This window comes from Prionailurus viverrinus, chromosome A2 (genome assembly GCF_022837055.1).
Source record: "Prionailurus viverrinus isolate Anna chromosome A2, UM_Priviv_1.0, whole genome shotgun sequence".
NCBI classification, from domain to species: domain Eukaryota; kingdom Metazoa; phylum Chordata; class Mammalia; order Carnivora; family Felidae; genus Prionailurus; species Prionailurus viverrinus.
This window is the reverse complement of record NC_062562.1, coordinates 50,967,050-50,980,610: the sequence shown is the minus strand read 5'-3', so window position 1 is coordinate 50,980,610 and position 13,561 is coordinate 50,967,050. Positions and strand designations below refer to the sequence as shown.

Here is a 13,561-nt window from a genome sequence, read left to right as displayed (position 1 = left end):
AAGAGAAGCTTCTACAGGAAACAGTGCTATGGAGTTTGAGTCAAACTTCAGAGCCAGAAACTCCCCTCTATGTGATTGCCCAATTTCAACTAGCAACTAAGGATCTGACCACTCTGAATTAAACTGTCTCTGGACACACACAGTCTCAAAAATAAAGACTCAAGAAGGGTAAAAAAGGATGAAGGAAGTGGAGCCCATGGATCTCTTGATCACACTGAGATTAAGCCAACAGGCAGGATGATGCAATGACTTGCTCTCCCCCTCTTACCTTGGAATGCCCACACAGATGATGAAGCAGCCTCGTATCCAATTGGAAGGTTTCCAGTAAGCTCAGAACATCTTCCTACAACCAACAAAATTCATAAATACCATATTAAATGCTCTAATTTCATTCTAGATGCAACCAAGGGCTCCAAAGAAGATAAACCTTGCAGGTCCCAGCCTTGTATTGGTAATCATCTCAATTTGGCCCTCAAAGTGAGGACTAACTAGCTATCCTCCCCTTTCTCTTTCTAGGTTATAAGGAGGAACCAACCAAATACTGTGAGAGTGTCTTGCAAACTTGCTAAATATGTGTAAGGAATCATCCTTTGTTTTTATCCTTATTTCACTACTCTAACCCTGAATTTCACTTGGCCAAAAAACCTCTCCAGACTATCCATTACAACAGCAAAAAGTTTATGACACAATGAGCTGTTTACTACTATTACTATTATTATTATTGTTATTTCTGAGGGTAGACCTAGAGAAATGCAAAGGAATAAGCAAATGACACACTGATCCATGAGGTGCTGGGAATGCAGCAACACAATAAAACCAAGCTAAAAGGAACAACTACCCCCAGATCTGGAGTAAAAGTAGAAAGGTGGGTTCAAATCAGAGTGGGTCTGAGGAGTTTAGCCTACTTTGAAATATTTGGTCCAATATGGGCATCTTTGGTGATAGCTGAAGTGGACCAAAGGAGCCCCAGTAGAATGGTGGCCCAGATCCTAGGAATGGGACCACCCCCATTCCGAGCTCAGGAGTCACCATGGATGTATCTTCTGAGTAATTGTACAGAGCACACCTTTCTTCTGTGTTCTCAGTTCTTACCCGGTGTTTTCTAAAACTGAAGTCTAGGAGTGGCATACACTGCTTCAGAAATGCTTCCACAAAGAGACGTCCATACTGAAGAAGAGAAGAGACACACTAGTGGTGACCTCTGTTGAGGTCTTTCACCAGAACAGCCCCTGCCTGAGGTAGCATAGCATCACCCAGCCCAGGGGCTTTATCTTATTTTTGTATATAAAAAATAAGCAGGGAGGAATCCAAAAGGTTAATTTGGAGAATGTAAGTTTAATTCAAAAACTAAATGGGCCTGCTAACTAAGCCTCAGAGTTAGGCAAACTTACCTACCCTAGACACAGACAATGAGCAGAAGCCTTGATCCATGTAAGAATGAGAGCACAGAAAACAGAGGAGGGCCGCATCTCCCTAAGGACCACTTACACCCAAAAGGAAAAAGGTATAGAGATGAGGAAGCACATAATCAACTGCCAAATTTAATGATCAGATAAACCACTCTCCCTACTCACCCATCTCCCACACTGGGCCAGGGCAGAGAGAGTAAAGAGGAAGAGAGGGACTAGAAGATAACAAGAATAAGGTGCTATTCACTTGGAAGGAACCATCAGGAGTCGGAAAGACACATTCTCCCAATAACATTCCCTAGCTCCTGACCCATCATCAAATCTAAGGCTAATATGGGCTCTCCCCTTGGGAGAGGAGTTCAGTGGTTATCAGGATACCAGCTTCCACATTCATGAGGCCAGCCATGGGCTTTAAAAAGAGCAATCACCCACTCCTCCTTCCTCCCTGTTGCCTGGGAAAGAATGGCAGGAGTGACTTTTGTTCTTAAAGTCAGCCGCCCTGAATCCACTCCTGCTAGTTCTAAGACTCAAACCAAAAATTTTCAAACTCATAGAAAAATTAGCTTCTCTAGTCATCCAACTAGTATGGGAAAACATATCCATTGTCTTTTCTAAACTACCACTTGTTAGCACAGATTCTGAAAATTCTGGCTTGTGGACAAAGTATTAAGCAACTCCTTTCTGCTGAGGCCATCTCTAGAGATCCACAGGAACAATAAATACTAACGAAGGCCAGGTCATTTTCTCACCTTCAAACATACATGCAGAACAGGACGACTATCAAACACCTGGAGACACAAAAGACAAGAAACCAAAGCTGAGGTCTGCTCCTTTGAGCACCCCCAGCCTCTTCCCCATTGTGCAAATTACAGCTCTGGGCAGTGTAGAGAATTCTAAAATGAAAAAGGCATGTCAATAGTTAATTACAAAACAGAAATTAAAGTAATCACCATCACTGAAATTCAAAAAAAAGGAAGAGGGAAGCAAAGAAGAGTAAGAAATTTACTCTAACTCAGGGATATTAACTCAGGGATATTAAGATGGCATTGTAGAGGTCCTAACCTTGAAGTGAAGCCTTAAGACAGATGGACTGAGAGGCAGAAAGGCGAGAGAATGACATTCTGAGCTGGGAGAATACCCTAGCAAAATCATGGAGTTGGTGAGAGTACACATTGTGTTTGAGGGATAAAGAAGGCATTCAGGATTGGAAAAGGGAGCTAGTGGGAATGTACTCAGATCACAGAGGACCCAAGACAAGGTGAGATCTGTTTAATAGTACTGTGGCACAGACAGAGAAAGAGGAAGGAAGAGAAGGAAAAAGACATTGCCTTTTCAGAGAAGAAGGGGTTATCCAGGATGGGTAGAGGGATAAGGGAAGACAGGGAAGAACAAACCCCAAGGAAGGGTGGGGAAAGGAGCAGGAAGGTCCATTTTGGAAGCCAGGACCCTTGTTGGTTTCTATAGTTAGCTGGTGAGGTGGGTCAAGGAGCCTCCACATTCACCTTTATTAGGTTGATGAGGATACTGAAGTCTCGAACAGCCATGTTCCAGTAGAGGAGCTTCTCTTCATGAATCTGGGGGTAATCAAATATATAGGCACTTCTGAATCAGCCAAGCACTTCTATTATTGTATTCCCAATAATATATGGGTCTTGGATTACAAAGCTATTCAGAGATTAATTTAAGCCAATTATTCTCTCAGAGATCTTACCAGTGCACCCACAAGATGGCTCTGAGGCCCGCATACATATAACACTAAGGTACCTCAGAGAGAGTTTCTAAAAAGAAAACTCCTCTTCAGTAACGTCTAAATAGGAAAAAGCCTCTGTAACACACCTGCTGGTGTTCAGATCCCTGTGGCTTCTCTGATACCTATGCTGTCAGCAGTCTAGCTCAGCTCTGGTTAGTGTACTGCCAAGGCCCAGCGTGACAGCATCTTAAACAGGCCTGCTCACCTCATACTAGCTCACAAGCAGCAAGCTGCCAGGCATGGGACCAAAGACATTTTTTCCAGGGCTATGGCTTATGGAGAAGCCTGAGCATTCCCCTGGGTAGTAGCCAGGGAATACAGAACCCAATCCTCTCTCAAACTGACAGGAAAGAAATTAAACCAAGAGTTCTTTGAAAAAGAATCCTGGATCTCTGTAACTCAAAGGAAGTAACTTAGAAGAAAACCTGGACCCAAGAAATAGAAGACACAGAAGCTTCCTAGTTACTCAGGTCTACTTCTTGTGCTGGGAGTATCTGACCCACCTGTTGCGAGTCTGCTGCTGTGCCAGCCTGAAGACCTTTCACTGTCTTCTCTAGTTCAGCCATCATCACTCGGAAGAAAATGACAAAGGTGTGCCTAAAAGGGGAAAATATGCACACCCACACAAGGATGACTAGTTAGATAGAACTTCCTAGGAAGAAGCCAAGGAACCAAAAATCATTTCCTTCTCCACCTCTTTGAATTTCACTAGGGTCCACTGTAAAAGAATGGGGGTGGGGGTTGAAAGGATTAAAAAAGGAGTCCAAGAAGATGGCCTGTGAAACAATGGAATTAACTTTATGAAGGGAAACGGTGTAGTGGCATGGAAAGAGCCATGAGGTGGTGGTAAAAAGATCTGAATTCAAGTTCCTAGTTCCACAATTACTGCATGTTTAAGTCTGAGTAAGTTCCCCCTCTAACGCTCATTCTCCTCATCAGTACAACAGGGATAATGATACCCACTCACAGAATCGATGCAAGGATTAAATGACATAAAGAATGTGAAAGTGATTTATAAACTTTGTATGAGACAAAAAACCCACTGAGATGTACACATGATTGGATACTATAATCACTTTATCCTAAAGGTGGTTAAAATATTAATCTCACTTTTAAAGGATGAAAGTACTAACAAGACACATTTGGTGACTAAATATTTATTGTCTTTGAAGACTCTACTGAAAATTCATTCGTCACTAAGGTCCTTTCACATGGGTTGATTGAGAACCCTTGGAAAGAATGCACAGTATACGTTCTATGTGTTGAATGAATTACTGTACCTACCATCTGTAATAGAATTAGATGAAGGGTAAGGTAGTTATTTGGAAACCACATACATTGGACAATGTGATTCTAACTTAGGGAAAGAACTGGAAGAGAGAACTCCTTTACCTGGTTAGGGTGGGGAATGTGGAGGAAGATCCATCTTTAGGAGAACTGATCAGTTCTGGAACACCAACCCCAGCAATCTCCTCTATGGCCTTCAGAACACTGTCTGTATGCTCCAGGTAGATGCTGCATTGAGAGCAATAGGAGTATGAACACATGTTACAGAATTCCTAAATCAAGATTTCCTTCTTGAGATATTACCAGCTATTTAGCTTTACAATAACTACTAGCATTTATTCTTTAAAAAAATTTTTTTTTAATATTTATTTTTGAGAAAGACAGAATATGATTGGGGGAGGGGCAGAGAGAGAGAAGACAGAGAATCTGAAGCAGGCTCCAGACTCGGAGCTCTCAGCACAGTGCCTGACATGAGGCTTGAACCCACGAACTGTTGAGATGATGACCTAAGCCAAAGTGGGACACTTAACCGAGCCACCCAGGCACCCCTAGCATTTATTCTTAATAAGATGAAAATTCCAGACAATTGTCAGGAGGTAAAGGAAATGATGTTTTCATTGGAAATACAGTTAGACACTTTGGAAGTGATGGATGAGTCTTGGATATAGTAGGCAATACATAACGATGTAACTCTGGGGACACCAGGGTGGCTCGATTGGTTAAGTGTCCAACTCTTGACTGTGTCTCAGGTCATGATTTCGCAGTTTGTGAGATTGAGCTCTGCATCCAGTTCCCTGTTGACAGTGTAGAGTCTGCTTGGGATTCTCTCTCTCTATCTCTCCCCTACTCATGCACTCTTTCTCTCTCTCAAAATAAATAAATACACTTAAAAAAAAATTACAAAACTCTGGTTAACAAGGCACAATACAACTACAGACGCCTCCATTTTCTCCTCTATAATTTAATAATAAGGAACTAGCTGACAATATAAAACAGAACTAGAGGATCTTACAATCCACATATTCCAAATTGTTATTTTATTTTTCAAGCATAATCAACATATCATGCCACATTAGTTTCAGCTGTATGATACAATTAGCCAACTTTTTGTTAATTTCAAACCTACTTCATGGTTTCCAAGTTCCCCCTAACCACAGTAATTCCTCAGTCTTTGACCAGGCAAGAGATCCCAACAGTGACAAAATGGACTATTCGGCTCATGTAAAGAAACCGAGGCTCTCACCTGAGCAAAGTATGGAGCTGCTCAGTAGAGATGCTGCTCTTCTCTTTCTCCCCACTTGGCCATACCCGACAGAGGAACTGTTTGGCTAATGAAGCTGTTGGAGAAACAAGACAAACGCATTTCACGCATGGAAAATTGACCAAACTCTTGTTTTCCAGTCTTTTGGGGGGTGATTAATGATCAAAAGGATTATTATTATTTACTTTACTTTTGAGAGAGAGAGAGAGAGAGAGAGAGAGATCGTGAGCAGGGGGAGCAGCAGAGAGGGAGGGGGATAGAGGATCAGAACGGGACTCTATGCTCACAGCAGAGAGACCCATGCGGGGCTCAATTGCATGAACTGTGAGATCATGACCTGAGCCAAAGTCATACACTTAACCAACTGAGACACACAGGCACCCCAAAAGGATTATTATTTTTTTTTTATATTTACTATGAAGTTCCTAGTCTAACAGACAATTTGAAAAAAGCTGCCATGGGTTCCTGCTCCAGTGGTCCTTCTACCAGAAATAAACCTAAGACTCAACACATTCCGCCCTCTTACCCTGTCCTGACACACAAAAACATAAACTGAATAGACACACACTGCTGAGCAGTAGGAAAACCAATCTTGTTCCTCCTGGGCAGACCAATAAGCCATGGCAACCTCAGATTCACACCAAACGCTCCCCTTGAAATTAACAGGAAGTAATAAAAGGTTTGTTTTGCATTTTCTTCTGGTGTTCTGTCTGTACTGCCAATTAGGATGTATAAATCAATGAGTTGCATTCTAAGAGCTATGACCAAAGATAAAGATTAGGAATGGGGCTCAGCTTTTCTTTAAACTTAATCTTGATTTGTTCTCCTTCTCCCACCCATTTTATTTACCTTGTAGTTTGTATCTCTTTTTGTCAAATATCTCAGATGATTTACCAAAAAAAAAAAAGACGTGAATAAACAGAAGGCAAACAGAAAATTACCTAGCCAACTGAACTAACCCAATCAGACTAAGCAATGTCAGCAGAGATCAATCATAGTTCCTTGATATAGCAAGAGGGCACACCCACAGTTATGGGGGGGATTTACATATAAAACGTACAAGTTCCTAAGAAGCACTAAGTTTACAAACTTGAATTATTAATCCTATTCGTGGAAAAAAAAAAATGATGATCTGAGTCCATCACCAATTTTTTCTTTGTTCTTAGTAGCTGTAGATTTCTCCAAAATGACCATCAAAAGTCTGATGAGATAAAGAGCACACTGGAAACTGGGAATGCTGTGAGAGAAATTCTGCAAGTAATTGAAGCTCTGGCTGTAAAGGAGACAACAAAACAAAAAAGATACCACAAATATTACAGATATGTCTAAATTCATGAGTTGTTCAAGTCCACTTATGTATTTAATGGTCTAATCATTTTCAGGTGCTTTTGTGGCCATCACCTTTCAGGACCCTGATAGGGAACTGTAACTTTGCATGAAGAAAGACAGGGCAGAATAGAGTCCAGTGGATGGAGTGCTGGCCTTGAAGAGTCACATACACCAGAGACCCAAATAGGAGTCTATGCCATGCTTGTATGAGCAACCCTGGACAAATTATTTGCTCTTTAAGGCCTAGGGCAACACAATGAGAATAAGGCTTAAATTCTACGTTTATAGGGACAAGAGAAAGGAAATTATAAGGCAGAGAAAGCAGAGTTTTTTTTTTTAATTTTTTTTTTTTTTTTTAATGTTTGTTTATTTTTGAGACAGAGACAAAGCATGAGTGGGGGAGGGTCAGAGAGAGAGGGAGACACAGAATCTGAAACAAGCTCCAGGCTCTGAGCTGTCAGCACAGAGCCCGATGCGGGGCTCGAACCCACAAACCGTGAGATCATGACCTGAGCCAAAGTCGGAAGCTCAACCGACTGAGCCACCCAGGCGCCCCGAAAGCAGAGCTTTTAAATAAGCGTGCCATATATGGTCAGTTTTCATTGTACTGAAATAATGGGAGATAGGGAGTCACAATTAATTCAAATTAATTCAAAATTGTAGTTGAAATAAAACTACAGTCAACTCTGATTGACTATGGAAAGGAAGTCAAACAAATTTAAAAGCACTATATTTAAAACAAAGTAAGGTCTTGCCTGATAGGGATGATAAATAATGACTGCAGACCCAAAGACAGCATAGAGTAGGTTAGAGAAACACCAAATTACTCGGGGAGAAGCTGGGATAGGATGCTGGGAGCCATGCTTCTTAGATCTCCTCACCTCCTTCCTCCACTGCCTGCCCTCCCCTAGGCTTCTCTTCTTCCAAGATGGAGAGAAGATCAGTGGTAACTACTGCTACCTAACTACCCTACCGTACTAAAAGACAGAGTAGGTTCCTGGATAATCAAGAGTTCACTACAGATTACTAGTGTTTTCAAGATCATTACCTGAAAAGGCAAACTTTGGGGATGAAGGATGCACAAAAATTTAGTAGGACTGTTCAACAGTTTCTAATGTCTCAGGGTTTATCTGAATACATACGTGACGAAGCTCATATAACTGAGGAAAAGCAGCTGAAAACATCAATTTCTCTCACGACTACTGGGAGACACCCAAGTGGTTTCCAAAAAATCTTGCTAATCTTGTTCTAGAGTTTCTTGGGACAACACTCTGTAATATGTAGTCTGACCCACCTGAGCAATTCCTCCAAGGCCTGGTCAGGTTCTCCTTGCTTCAGTCTGTTAGTAAGGACCTCAAGGGCTGAGTACAGTAAATGAACACAATGAGGCTGGAAAAATCCATTCCTAAGGGAAAGTCAAGGTAAGACGGTTGAGCTTAGTTTTAGGAAGATTGCTTGGACAGCATTTGAGAATCCTGGCTTCCAGGCTATACCATCAACAAGTTAATGGAGAAAATGGAGAACTAGAGCACTGAAAGTACCCAGGTGACCAATTCAGTCACAGCTCTGAACCTCATATTACAAATTAAAGTGCACCTCAAACAGTCTTGCCTTAAGGACCCAACAGTCCTCCTAGGTTTTTTTCTTTTTAAAAACTTTTTTTAGTAATTATTTTTGAAAGAGAGACACAGCATGAGCAGGGAGGGGAAGAGAGAAAGGGAGACACAGAATCTGAAGTTGGCTCCCGGCTCTCAACTGTCAGCACAGAGCTCGACACTGGGCTCAAACCCACGAAATGCAACATCATGACCTGAACAGAAGTTGGAGACTGAGCCACCCAGGTGCCCCCTTCATTTTCAAGAAAAAAAAAAAGCTCTCCTTCATACCTTACACTTTAGAGAAAGTCTCATCCTTCCTCCCCAGAAAAACCAGGAATAACTTGGTCAACTGTTAAATCAGTATCAAATCCACAGAAGTGCTCAATAAAAAACTTACTCCTTGGGGTGCCTGGATGGCTCAGTCATTAAGTATCTGACTTTGGCTCAGGTCACAATATCACAGTTTGAGTGAGCTCAAGCCCTACTTTGGGTGAACATGAGCCACACACTTCAGGTTAAATCACGAATGCCACTTTGGGTGAGCCCTGCTTTTTTCTTTTTTCTTTTCTTTTCTTTTCTTTCCTTCCTTCCTTCCTTTCTCTCTTTCTCTTTCTTTCTTTCTCTCTCTCTCTCTCTCCCTCCCTCCCCACCCCCCCCCCCCCGCCTCTCCTGGGATTCTCTCTCTCCCTGCCCCTCACTCACCTGTGCCCTCTTTATCAAAAAACAAAAACAAAAACAATTACTCCTTCTTCTAGAAGTCTTGACAATTCTATCTTCAGATTATCTCCTACTGTCCCTTCCTTCCCAAGCCTAGGCCATCCTCTAAAGCAGGCCCTTATCATCATCACATATGTAGATCAGATTGATTGATCTTTCTGCATCCCTTTCCAATCTGTCTTGCACACTGCTGCCAAAAGGATTTTTCTAAAACAGCGATTTCATTATATCCTTGCTCTGATCATAAAACCAAAATTGCTTCTCTGTACAACATCCAAATTCTTCTGACCTTTAAGACCCAGCACGATCTGAACCCCTAGATCTTCTACTCCTCTAGGAACATCTCCACACCACCAGTGGTAGTCCTTCTGTCTTGCAACAAACGTATTCTGAGGGCCTATCATAGGTCAAGTTTTGGGGGGGTAACAGCTTATTGAGATAGACCTGACATCCAATCAACTGCATGTATGTAAAATGTTGATCAGTTTGCTCAGGTGACATATATAAACCCATGAAACCAACACTACAATGAAAATAATGAACAGGGCACCTGGGTGGCTCAGTCGGTTGAGCGTCCGACTCTTGAATTTGGCTCAGGTCGTGATCCCAGGATTATGGGATCGAGGCCTGTATTAGGCTCCATGCTGAGCGTAGAACCTGCTTGAGATTCTCTCTCTGCCCCTTCCCCAACTCATGTCGTCTCTTAAAAAAAAGGAGGGGGGGAAACATATCCATTACCCCCAGGAGTTTACTTATATTCCTTTGAAATCCATCCTTGACTCCATCCTCCCACCCAGTAATAGGCAACCACTGATCTGTTTCTGTCACTACAAGATTATATGCTTTTCCTTAGAGTTCTATATAAATGGAATCAAATGTTATATACTCTTATGTCTTGCTTTCTATTCAGTAGAATTCCTTTTTTTCATCTATGTTGTTGTGTGTAGTATTCCATCATGTGAAAATTTGTTTATCCATTTACCAGTTGGTGCACATTTGTGTCTAGTTTGGGGCTATCACAAATAAAGTTGCTATAAACATTTGTACACAAGATTTCGTGTAGATTAGACATATGCTTTCATTTCTCTTGAGTAAATACCTAGTAGTAGAATGGCTGGGTTTTGTGGTAGGTGTATATCTTTTTTTTTTATATATATATAACTTGTTTTATTTTTTATTTTTTTAAATTTACATCCAAATTAGCATATAGTGCAATAATGATTTCAGGAGTAGATTCCTTAGTGCCCCTTACCCACTTAGCCCATTCCCCCCCCATCATAACCCCTCCTGTAACCCTGTTTGTTTTCCATATTTATGAGTCTCTTGTTCTGTCCCCCTCCCTGTTTTTATATTTTTATTTCCCTTCCCTTATGTTCATCTGTTTTGTCTCTTAAAGTCCTCATATGAGTGAAGTCATATGATTGTCTTTCTCTGACTAATTTCACTTAGCATAATACCCTCCAGTTTCATCCACGTAGTTGCAAATGGCAAGATTTCATTCTTTTTGATTGCCAAGCAATACTCCATTGTATGTATGTATGTGTGTGTGTGTGTGTGTGTGTGTGTGTGTATATATATCAATCACACATCTTCTTTATCCATTCATCCATCGATGGACATTTGGGCTCTTTCCATATTTTGGCTATTGTTGACAGTGCTGCTATAAACATGGGGGTGCATGTGCCCCTTCGAAACAGCACACCTGTATCCCTTGGATAAATGCCTAACAGCATAATTGCTGGGTTGTAGGGTAGGTCTATTTTTAGTTTTTTGAGGAACCTCCATACTGTTTTCCAGAGTGGCTGCACCAGCTTGCATTCCCATACATCTAACTTTTTAAGGAACTACAAAACTATTTCAAAATTGGGTGTACCATTTTATTTTTCCACCAGCAACATGTCAGAGTTCTAGTTACCCCATGTCCTCACTAATACTGTAAGTCTTTTTAATTCAGCTGTGCTGTAATTTTAACTTGGAATTCCTTTTTTTTTTTAATGTTTATTTATTTTTGACAGAGAGAGACAGAACATGAGCAGGGGAGGGGCAGAGAGAGAGGGAGACACAGAATCGGAAGCAGGCTCCAGGCTCTGAGCTGTCAGCATGGAGCCAGATGAGGGGCTCGAACTCACAGACTACGAGACCATGACCTGAACCGAAGTCAGATGCTCAACCGACTGAGCCACCCAGGAGCCCCAACTTGGAATTCCTTAATAACTAATACTATTGAACATTTTTGCATTACTTATTTGCCACCCATACCTATCCTTGATGAAGCATCTGTTCAAATCTTTTGTCAGGCACTGTTCTTAAGTACTGAGGATATAATAATGATTGGTTTCAGCTCCCAAGGAGCTCATGGTCTAGCAAGGAAGACAGATTAACAAGCAATTACAATAAAATGTGCTAAATTTTACCATAAGAGGATACCAGAGTATTTTTTTTAAGTTTATTTATTTATAACCTCTACACCCAATATGGGGCTTGAACTCATGACCCTGAGACCAAGCGCCACATGCTCCACAGCCTGAGCCAGCCAGGGCCTTGAGAATACCAGAGAATAAGGAAAAAATTAGGGGTTAGAGGGAGGAAGGAGGCTTACTTGTCCTAGGGGTTGAGAAGATGACTCTGAGGAAATGAAGTTTAAATCCAGATCTCAGAGATGAGTTAGAAAAGACTGGTGATCAAGGAAGATAGGGATCCTGGTAGAAGGATGAGTATGCGTGAAGTCTTCCAGGTGAAAGTAATATAAGGTGCTGAAATTAGTTCCATATAGCTGGAGGGCAGAGTGTAAAACAATGAGTGGAAGAGCAGGAGTCAGATAATAAGATGCCTTAGAAATAAGGTAAAAGTGTTTGCACTCAAGAAAAATCTAAGGACAACCAGAACCAAAGTTGGGATAGAATAAGGTTGGGTTTGCACTGGAAAGACCACTCTGATGTGCGAACAAAAGGACTGAGCGAGGGCAAATGGAGGCAGAGACCAACTGTGAAACTAATCTAGTCCAGGTGAGAGATGATGTGAGTCTCAAAGCAGTGCAGAAGGAGAGGAACAGATAGCTAGATGGCTATTTAGATGTTATTTAAAAGATAAAATTAACAGGATTTGGTGACCCAATGTGGAAGAGACAGGAACAAAGAGTAACTTCTGGTTTCTGGTTCAGACAATTGGCGGTGCCATCTACATAGCTGTGCAAGGCCGAAGGAGCAGTGGTGAAGATGATAAATTTCATTTTGGATGTGATGTGTCTGAGGTGTCATCGACACATCTAAGGAAGCATTGAGTAGGCAGTTGGATATAAATGCTTATAGCTCAGAAGATAAATGTCAGCACAAATTTAAGCTTGGGTGAGGCTGCCCAGAAAGCCTCTATAGGAGAAGAGAGGAGCCAGGGCCCAGCCCCGAGGAGCAAAAGCAATTAAGAGATGTGTCTTCTTCATTTCTACTTTTATCCATGCCATGCCTTGCAGCCCATTCCTTTACCTCCCAAAGGCCATCTATTCTTCAGGGTCCCATGAAGTCCCATTCCTTCCACAAAGTATCTCTAAATACCCCAGCTCAAAATGTATTCAGCTCTTTAACATATAACCTGGAATTTATCTAAAAGTTGTTTAGTAACAACTTTTTTTTTTAAAGTTTTATTTATTTATTTTGACAGAGAGAGAGAGAGAGAGAGGGGGAGAGAGAGAGAGAGAGAGAGAGAGAGAGAGAGAGAGAATGTGTGGGCCTGCACAAACAGAGGAGGGGCAGAGAAAAGGAGAAAGAGAATCCCAAGCAGGCTCCAAGCCATCAGTGCAGATTCTTATATGGGGCTTGAACTCCCAAACAATGAGATCATGACCTGAGCTGAGATCAGGAGTCAGATGCTTAACCGACTACACCACCCAGGTGCCCCAACAATTTTTTTCTTTTTAAGATTTTATTTTTAAGTAATCTCTACATCCAACGTGGGATTCTGAGATCAACTCACGGCCCTGAGATCAAGAGTTGCAAGCTCCACCAACTGACCCAGCTAGGTGCCCCAGTAACAACTTTTTTTTTTAAATGTCATTATTCATTTTGGGAGAGAGAGAATGAGCACACAAGAGGGAGGGTCAGAGAGAGAGAGAGAGACAGAGACAGAGAATCCCAAGTGGGCTTTGTGCCAACACAGGGCTCAATCTCAAACTGTGAGATCATGACCTGAGCCGAAATCAAAAGTTAGACACTTAACC

The 13,561-nt window shown here is 41.6% G+C and overlaps 1 protein-coding gene across 2 annotated transcripts in view; it reads right to left on the bottom strand.

Moving 5' to 3' along the window:
- FANCD2 (FA complementation group D2) overlaps positions 1 to 13,561 on the bottom strand; it is a 62,499-nt gene that overhangs the window by 5,544 nt on the left and 43,394 nt on the right. The window contains exons 33-41 of one of the 2 annotated variants that reach the window (XM_047848848.1): positions 8,331 to 8,441; positions 6,853 to 6,980; positions 5,690 to 5,783; positions 4,552 to 4,674; positions 3,663 to 3,756; positions 2,912 to 2,983; positions 2,159 to 2,197; positions 1,093 to 1,167; positions 269 to 343 (exon numbers count right to left, since the gene is read on the bottom strand). In XM_047848848.1, coding sequence (XP_047704804.1) covers positions 269 to 343; positions 1,093 to 1,167; positions 2,159 to 2,197; positions 2,912 to 2,983; positions 3,663 to 3,756; positions 4,552 to 4,674; positions 5,690 to 5,783; positions 6,853 to 6,980; positions 8,331 to 8,441 — 811 coding nt within the window. The remainder of the gene's footprint in view (positions 1 to 268; positions 344 to 1,092; positions 1,168 to 2,158; positions 2,198 to 2,911; positions 2,984 to 3,662; positions 3,757 to 4,551; positions 4,675 to 5,689; positions 5,784 to 6,852; positions 6,981 to 8,330; positions 8,442 to 13,561) is intronic. The other variant, XM_047848849.1, reaches the window with a different exon arrangement.